This window comes from Contarinia nasturtii, unplaced genomic scaffold (genome assembly GCF_009176525.2).
Source record: "Contarinia nasturtii isolate CC-2019 unplaced genomic scaffold, AAFC_CNas_1.1 Cnas_scaffold_129, whole genome shotgun sequence".
NCBI lineage: Eukaryota > Metazoa > Arthropoda > Insecta > Diptera > Cecidomyiidae > Contarinia > Contarinia nasturtii.
The window spans coordinates 6,106,996-6,116,458 of record NW_022197486.1 but is presented as its reverse complement, the minus strand read 5'-3'; the positions used below and the strand labels follow the sequence as shown (position 1 = coordinate 6,116,458).

The 9,463-nt window shown below is 32.7% G+C and overlaps 2 protein-coding genes across 2 annotated transcripts; one reads left to right on the top strand and one right to left on the bottom strand.

Moving 5' to 3' along the window:
* Window positions 1-160: 160 nt before the first annotated feature.
* On the bottom strand, window positions 161-2,979 carry LOC116348309 (fasciclin-2-like). Its single transcript, XM_031779288.1, has 4 exons — window positions 2,754-2,979; window positions 2,447-2,571; window positions 2,150-2,375; window positions 161-225 (listed from the first exon to the last, which is right to left on the bottom strand). Exons 1-4 carry the CDS (start codon window positions 2,848-2,850, stop codon window positions 161-163), a joined length of 513 nt encoding a protein of 170 aa, XP_031635148.1. The 5' UTR covers window positions 2,851-2,979.
* Window positions 2,980-4,174: 1,195 nt separating this feature from the next.
* On the top strand, window positions 4,175-5,828 carry LOC116344707. The gene is made up of 2 exons (XM_031773386.1): window positions 4,175-4,284; window positions 4,408-5,828. Exons 1-2 carry the CDS (start codon window positions 4,237-4,239, stop codon window positions 5,332-5,334), a joined length of 975 nt encoding a protein of 324 aa, XP_031629246.1. The 5' UTR covers window positions 4,175-4,236; the 3' UTR covers window positions 5,335-5,828.
* Window positions 5,829-9,463: the final 3,635 nt, after the last annotated feature.

Sequence of the window (9,463 nt, the reverse complement as noted above, 5' to 3'; positions counted from 1 at the left end):
ATTTATGTTCATAATTTAGCCTTGGTTCGAAACGTCGGCAATAATTAATAAATAACATTGATTGAAAACCAACCTTTGACCGTTTTTTGGCTGCATTACTAAATTAGACATAATATCAGTTTATTATGGACAATTATTGATGTAAGTTATGTAAATGAAATTACCTGTCGGCATTTTCAGCATTCAATTGTTCATTGTCCTTGAACCATGAGTAAGTTGGTTTACCTATAAAAGATGGATTTTTAGTAAAATCAATTTATCGTCGCTGTCAACCATACCTGGACACAGGGGGGTAAAATTGAATCAATTTTGAACGTAAGCATCTGGTAAATAACGATTCCGGAAATAGTGTCATTCTATATGTAAAAAGGTGTGCTCTATCGATTAGAGGCATTAATTTTTTTGTCTGACACCCCCCATATCCCCCCCCTTTGGGGGTGCCCTTTTGAAATGTTTGTCAAAAAAACATATTAACGCTAGTTCTCAAGGCATGAACATGTAGAAACCCTTTAAATGTTCCCCAAATTATAACACCAGAGTCCAGCTCTATCGATTGACATCATGGGTTATGACCCCCTCTCTCTCAAAACCCCTATACCCGGGGTATTTTTCAGCGCTCTATCGATTGGCATCATTCGTTTTGACCCCCTATCCTACCCCTCCCCACTTTGTGGGGCTACCTATTTTTTCACTCTCGAAATATTTTCGGACCCCGATTTGAGGGCTAAGGAGGGGAAAAACACCCCCAGACCCCTCCCCTTTTTCGGATTATTTATTACCAATGATGCTAATCGATAGAAGACTGAAAAATAATCCGAAATAAAATGTCTTACATCCGTAAGATGAACTTTTCCGCACTGTGATCCACAACATGCATTTATTACGTATCTTTTACCGTAAATATGAATTCATGAGAAAACTGAATCTGATATAAGTTTTGCGATACAAATAATTTTTGAACGACTTTTCAATGCCTGTATGATATCGTAATCATGTGAAAATTTGCAGATGTTATTTTTTTCACAAAAAGCTAACATTCTGAAAGTTTGAAGAAATTTCAATACAATTGAGTTTTCACACAAAATTTTCGTTTTTGAGCAAAAAATCCAAAATTTTGTTCGGGAGGTACCCATAATTTGCATTGAAATCTCTTCAAACTCTCGAAATGTTATTTTTGCGTGAAAAAAATAAGCTGTGCAAAGTTTCAGCTCATTACGATATGATACAGGCATGGTTTTCATACAAAAATCAAATTTTTTTGAAATTTTTGTATAAAAAGTGTGTCGAAAATCATTTGTATCGCAAAACTAACGTCATATTCGGTTTTCTCGTACCCAAAAACCCCCCAATACACATTTTTGAGTGTTAAAGTATACATTAAATATCACTTTTGGAAGAAAAATTGAATTTTTCCCATGGATGGCCATGGGCATCACACCAGACATGACACGTCACTCTATCAACCAAAGTCGCTCAAATCTAATGGTTTCTATTCCTCGGCACCCCTCATACTGTGAAGTCAGATTTTGAATTACTTTTCTTGTTTGAAAGTTATTGCGTTAACAAATTTTTGCGTACAGGATACAGGGTACAGGACGCACATACATTCGGACATCGAAAAATTGACTGATTCGTGTTCCCTGGCTCCTAAAACACCCAGAAAACACATTTTTTGAGGGTGTTAATTTTTCCGACCCCCAAGACCTTAAATTGGGGTCGAAAGATTCAAACCAGAACACCCCCCTAGGGGAGGGGTGCGAGAGGGGGTCAAAACCCATGATGTCAATAGATAGAGCTGGACTCTGGTGTTATAATTTGGGGAACATTTAAAGGGTTTCTACATTTTCATGCCTTGAGAACTAGCGTTGACACGTTTTTTTGACAAACATTTCAAAAGGGAACCCCCAAAGGGGGGGGGGGATATGGGGGGTGTCAGACAAAAAAATGAATGCCCCTAATCGATAGAGCACACTTTTTTACATATAGAATGACACTATTTCCGGAATCATTAGCTACCAGATGCTTACGTTCAAAATTGATTCAATTCTACCCCCCTGTGTCCAGGTATGCTGTCAACCGTTAAACTAAACGACTTTAAGCAATAAGTAATCGCCTTAAAAGAAAAAAAGAGAATGAAATTACTACATACCGGTGGCATTACATTTCACCGAAAATGGTTGATTTTCGATACCCTCCAATTCCATTTCGAATGGTTGTATCTTTGGCGGTACTATGACCTCAACGCGAATATGACGTTCAATAAATTCACCGGTCAGAGCAACAACTATACACATATAAATGTCATCGTCTGATTCTTGTATATTGCGCACCAAAAGACCTTTCGTTTGAATTACATAATGGTCACCACTTTTAATCTGACCCCAAGATGAGAGATGGAAAATTTAAATTGAAAAAACGTTCTAGTTGATTATTATGTTCTACATACCGCATAACCATTGCGCAACCAAATCGTCATCGAAGTTTGATTAGCAGTGACATCACATTGAATGAGATAATCTTCGCCAGCGACTGCAAATTGATATTCTGGTGCATTTCTCACTGTGATTGCGACTATGTTTGAATAGAAAGAAATATAGATTATTCACAATAAAATACAAATGATAAACCACGTTGCCATCCACATGAGAAATGCCAATTTCTAGCATAAACACTTTTTTCATTAAAAACTTACCATGGGGTTCGATATCAACGCTAGTATCGAGAATACTTTTGATGTCTTAGATATTACTTACCATGCTGAGCAACATTGGATGGTTGTGTGGACCAATCCGAATATGCACTGACTTCAAGGCACACAAATAATAAAATAAAGGAACATTTTATATTCATTTTCAATATTAATCACACGTGAAGACGTGAACACCGTATAGCAAGTTGGCTTTAATAAATCAGGAAATTTTCTGAATTATTAAAGAATGAAAATACTTTCGTTTGCAATGAAATATACAATAATTCTGATTATCTACTTCATTTTGGACGGGATTTGACATGAAATTTGGCTTACATTTTGATAAAGACTTTTGATTGTTGCGTTAGGGGCTTATCACATTTTTTTGTCACAGTAAATATCTGACAATATATTTATTAATAATTAAATAATAAAAGATTCTTTAATGATTCAGTCATATCAGTCTTAATTCCGAGCACTAATTGAAGTTTCTGACAAGGTTCGTCACAAATCATAATTTTGTGTTTAAATACCACCAGTCTATATATTTTGAATGCATCTGAGATATCGAAATATTTGGATATTTAACGCTTATTTTAATTCCATTTGTTTTGAATAGTGTTAAAATTTGGATTTGTGAAAATCTTTTCATATGTGCAATATTCAAAAGCGCGACTAGCCCCTAGGTGTTGCGATGTGCTTACTTCCAAAATGTGAAACATTCTTTTGACTAGCTGTAAAAAAGTGAGATTATGCTATCATCATTCTATTTTACTACTACCACTACTATTTGGCTTTTTGATTTCATATTTTTATTTGAAACTTAAATAAGTTGAACTTACTTCGTTTTATGTGTCACAGGTCGCACACTTAAAAATTAAGGTACCAGGAAACGAACCAAACAAATTTCTTATCACTGCTCATGATTTTTCTAGAAGCCGTTTGTTGTTTCATGAAATCAAACGTTAAATTGAAATGATTGAAAGTATTGAATTATTAATCATGTTATATTTCATACTGATGTGTACAATGTACATATTCGATGTATTTTATAAAACAGTAATGCCATGTTCACAGAATATTCAGTAATATAGATGACATAAAATCTTTATTACGTGAATTGGAAGTAAAAAAAAGACATGCTTTTCTCATTCTGTAGCTTCATAAATCACACTATCTAAAATAGTTGACATCCAATTACTATTTATATCGTTACAATACTCAGCACGATCAGAGGTGAAATATTTAGTATAGTAAAAGAGCAAAGAGATTTACGAAGTTTTGAACTCTTATCTAGAGTCTCCAAGTGTTATCTCAATGATTCATCATACATTTTATTGAGATTCAAATTTCCATATTCAAAAGAAAGTTACATATTTATACCATAAATAAATTAAATATACGGTTAGAAATCGATCATTATAATTTCCGAAGAATTCAATTATTCATAAAATATGGCATCACCTATTCACCTAGTCAAATAAGAATGTATAAATGTTATGGCATTTCGCGCAACACGCAAAGTATATATTTGATCTTCTAACAAAATGCGTTTGTTGATTTGTAGCGTTTCAGCTCTTATTCTCACATTTAATGTAAGTTGCACGTTTTGTAGGAATAAAAATTTTAATTTTTCCTTAGAATATTGGATTTTCCATACTTTGCGTTTTCAACTACAAATTACTTCAATGTTTTGTTTGTTTTTTTTCCATTTGCAGTTTATTTCTTGCACCCAAGTTGACGATGAATTGCAAGCTCTACGGAATGCCGGTTTGGCATCATCTGTCATTAACAAAATAAACAATATATTGTCTGAGGATGGTTCAAATTCAAGCACACAATCAAGTCCACAAGACAGTTTGCCAAGGCAATCAAGTCTACCAGAGGTCGTTGTTGAAAACTCAGAACCAAGCACAAGGGGAACTAAGCCTGACACTTCACCACATGATTTTAATTGTTTTTTCACTTTGGATTTTGATCAAGTGTCCAACATTCTAAACGAACAAAACGAAATGGAGAAGCAACTCAAACATTTCGGCAATAGTCTCAACGATAGTCCCAATCAGATTAATAAGCAAGAATTAATGGAAATGTATAAAACTTTATCACAATATTTTTCAAATGCATCGAATTCAATGTGGCCAATGATAAAAGGTTCAATGGAAGATGGTAAACAATGTTGTGAACATCTCAGAACTACGTTCAATCAATATTTATCAGCCAATATGGATCCGGAAACATATGAAAAAATGTCGCAGGCCGTTAAACAAAATGAACAATTGGAAGCCAAGCAATTTGTGGAAATAATCAAAATCACACACCAATTCAAGGATATGATTGAAAAGTACACGAATGATATGGATGAAATGAATAGAAATTTGGAGTTGTTACGTGAACTTAAAGCAAAAAAGCAACAACAATTGCCGAAAAAAAAATCGATTGATATTGTTAAGGATATAAATAAGGTCGTTAATAAATTTAAAAAAGAAGAAGTCAAGAAAATCACGAAATTTTTGGGTAAGGTTAAAAAAACCGCCGAACAGAAATGCCCGAATCCAAATGCTGTAAAGAAAGAAGTTGTGAAGAATGTAAAAAACATTAAAAACATCAAACCATTGAAAAAAATATTCGGGAAAAAGAAATAATCGATGGTTAACGACGATGATCGGAGATATCGAAAGTGTGCGTTGAACATATGAATAGATAAGTGACAAAACAACTTCTAATCTTGATAAACACATAATAAATTCAAAATTGACTCACACAACAACGCTTATTTTTGCTTATTCTTAAAAATGGACGTACTTTTTGGTCTATAAAATTAAAGTGGTAAATATCAGACTGAATTAAATTTCAATTTAAATCAAATAGTTGAAGTCCATTCATACATCGCCTTGTGAACTGGAAATTGTTGATGAATGAAGTTGATTGTTTTGCATCTCCAACATCTCCTCATAATCGGTTTTGGTTAACATCTCAAGTTGTGGTTTTGTGCTTACCTCATACGGTATCAGTCTCACACGCTTTTGCTTATCTTCTGGAAGTGATTTTATAACATCGCAAATAAACATCGTTTTTGTTTCTTCAAAGAAATAATGTTCTATCAATGATGAATGAATAAATATAAATGCTTAGCTTATTCAATGGCATGTGTTTCTGGTGAAATAAAACACAACGATTTTATAATATAACTTTGACAAAGTGGACACACACAACTACATAACGACTTTATAAGGAATCACTTCAAATGACATAAAAAAACAGACTTTTTTTATTGATATACTTTTAATTATTAAAAATGTATTAAAAGCTTAAATAGATAAAAGTGACGAGTTTAATACATACAAGAAGAGTCATAGGCCATGTATAAGAATTTATTTCGAGATTTTTAGAATTTACACTTTTTAAATTCATTCTATTCTTATTTTACATAGTCTTTTTTAAAATTACAGTTTTTTACGCAATAATTTTTCTCATTTATAAATACTTTCGGGTGTATATTTATAATACCTTCATTTTACAGCAATTTTTTTTGTTAGTGCGATCGTATATAAATTAAATTGTACTTTGTTCAAGTCAAAATCAAACACAGTAAGAAAATAACAGCCGACGCTATACGCAAAACCGACTGGTACGTGCGCTCATACGTTTTTATATCTTTTACATCTAGTGACCATACGATTTTTCGACTGATTCGTTACACTTTGTGCGTATCTTCGCACGTACCAGTCGGTTTTGCGTATAGCGTCGGCTGATATTTTCTTTCTGTGAATATTTGTTTTAAAAAAAATGTCACAAACGAACGAATAACGGTGTCCAACACTTCCGTCCTTCTCGAACTTTTTCAAAGTCTCTACCTTTTTGGAATAATATTCGCTGAAAATTGAAAAAAAGAAAGAAAATAAACGAAATAAAAGACATGTACGAGTCCATTTTTCTGCATCATTCAAATGTATTTTTTAAATGTTTTTAATCGAGGTTTTTTATTTCATCTAAGGCCATTTAAAATATACAAATATGTTTTGATAGTAGATTTCAATATTTAGTTAATTGTCTTAACTGTTTTTTTTTGTTTAATTTCTTACGATGATACAGAACATTAGTTAAATGATTTTTGAGGAGATTTGTGAAACATAAGAATTGTCAACGATTTAAATTAAATCCAATTCATTTATAATTATAATAACAGAGATATAAGATCGTTTTGACGGTAACAGAAATTATTTAATCCACCATCGAATTAAAAGTGAACTGAGTTTGAACTTGATTAAATAATATTGGTGTAATTTAAATGAGCACCAGAAATGATTGATTTTAAATAATCAATGATCCAATCCATCGTTGATGGTCACATCCGTAAGCTCGCCACCGTTTCATTTTTATCTATATTGTTCAGATTTATTAAAGCTTGATTAAATTAGAGAAAAAATGGGAGAGTGCACTAATAAGAGGAGAGTCAGCAATGAGAAGGGTGCCTGTCTTGAGAGATGTCTTGTGGAAACGAAAACAAATGTGTGTGTGTAGGTTTTTTTGTTCGTTTCATTGAAGTCTGTTGATAAATTGTTTGAGCATTCTCCTACAGAGAAAAATGGATTTAATGTCAAATATATGTTAAATGTGAGCGCATCTCTGTACTATTTGCGCGATTCACATTGGGCAAAAGCAATTTATAAATATGTTTTTTATGAATTATGCTGCAATTAATTAGCAATTCTATTTAATTGTTCTATGTAATGCTATATGTGTTGTGTGTATGTGAAATTTAGCGCACTTAATTTGATCGATTCCAGAGCATCTTGATTTGCTGCTGCTCAGCATATAGCTGAGAGCTGAGAAATGCTGAACTCGTGCGGCTAACGCATACGAAACGGATGGCACGCACACATGCATTCTCCCCGTTTAAACGGTTATAAACAGTTGATTGGATGTTCAATTCAAAACTAAAAACTTAGTAACCAGTTGAGTTTGAAATTGTGTTGCGACCGACATATGAGAAGCTGCGAGAAAAACATCACGTCGCATCCCTCGTTATTTTGCTTACGTAAGTGAAAGCAAGAGATGAGATGCGACGTGCTGTTTTGCTCTCAGTCTTTCATATATTCTGAAAGTGTACGTCTAACGCATACGAATCGGATGCACGATACATATTCCCCTTTCACTTCGTATGTTCGCTGGTATAGTGTGTAACCGTTGTACCGGCAATAGCGTCAACGGCAGCACATACGAAGCGAAAGGGGAATATGTATCGTGCATCCGTTTCGTATGCGTTAGACGCACGAGCTCAGCATTTCTCAGCTCTCAGCTATATGCTGAGCAGCAGCAAATCAGGATACTCTGATCGATTCACACTTTTACTATTCTTTGATTCAATAACTGAACCAAAGTTCACACACGAATTTTGTGAATTCCATTTTTACACACTTATCCGCGAATGGATGCTCTGTGACCAAACGGTTCTCTTTTTTTTTCAAAGCTTATTGCTAACATTTTTCAAATGCATGATTTTTTTTTATACAACTATAATATTTTAAAAATGTTTCTTATAGCTGAGCGTAAACTTGGATTTCTTGATGGAAACAGTCATTTTTCGCAATTCATGATTTAAACTATTCTTCAGCATAATAATGTACATCAATTCATGTTTGTTAATTCAATGTTCTTTATTCTTTTCATTTGCTATTTATTGTAACTCTCTTTAGTTTTACAGCTATCTTTGTTTTATTTTAATTTCATTTTTTTTAAATATGAATAAGTAAAGCGTTCGTAGTATACCAAAGCGTTTAATTTCGACAAATTTTCATGTTTTCGGAGCATTGGCCGCATGACAATCAATGCAATCAATAATCGCAAAAATCTTATGCATACCGATTGCCCGAAAACTCGTCGAAATTCAATTATTACCATTTTTGTTTAAATTAATTTGTTCGAAAAAAAAAATTATTACGATGATGCATTTAGATTGTTTGCTCTGTTGTTATTTTTTAATTTCTTCTTTTAAACTGTCTTACAATCTATATAACGCGCGGTTTATTTTGTATCTCATTCAGATTTTCTCAAATGTGCAAATATTTATCGAATTCGGAAAATTTTGAAATTTTGTGAAGCAACCTAACTTTTGTTCGAAACGAATTTAAAATCACAAAATAAATGTGTCCTTTTTATATCGAATTTAGCACATATCTGTATAATTGAATTGTGTTGATACACGCGCGCTAAACCTATGCCTAGGGAATTGTTAATGAAAAAAAAAATAATCGAAGAAACTTCAACAGCGCAAAAGAAAATACGAATTTTTTTATTTTGAAAAAGAACTATGTACTGGAATTCTATATGCATACTGCACAACTTAATAAATGAAGCAAAGATTGATGTGTGAATTTATATTTCCGACTTTCCACATGCGAGACTGCGTTCACAAAAGAGATAAACCCAACAAATTACTTTAGGATTCCTATTGAAAAATGAATTTGTAAGGTTTCCTTATAAAATCGCAATATTTTAACAGAAATCCTAATAAATTGGCGCGCCCAAACGTCGAATCCAACTTTACTGTATTGAAACAAAACACGTTTTATTATTTAAAGATTTCCTGATAAAATGGTCTCATATTATAAGGAAACCTTACAAATTAATATTTTAATAAGAATCCTAAAATGATTTGTCAGGTTTCTTATGTGTTGAACAATATATATTCCAGTTTCATCAAGTGTATGTGCATCATTGTAATTAATGATCTTTAACTTCTTCTTGTTTGTTTTTTTTTGTTATTGTTAC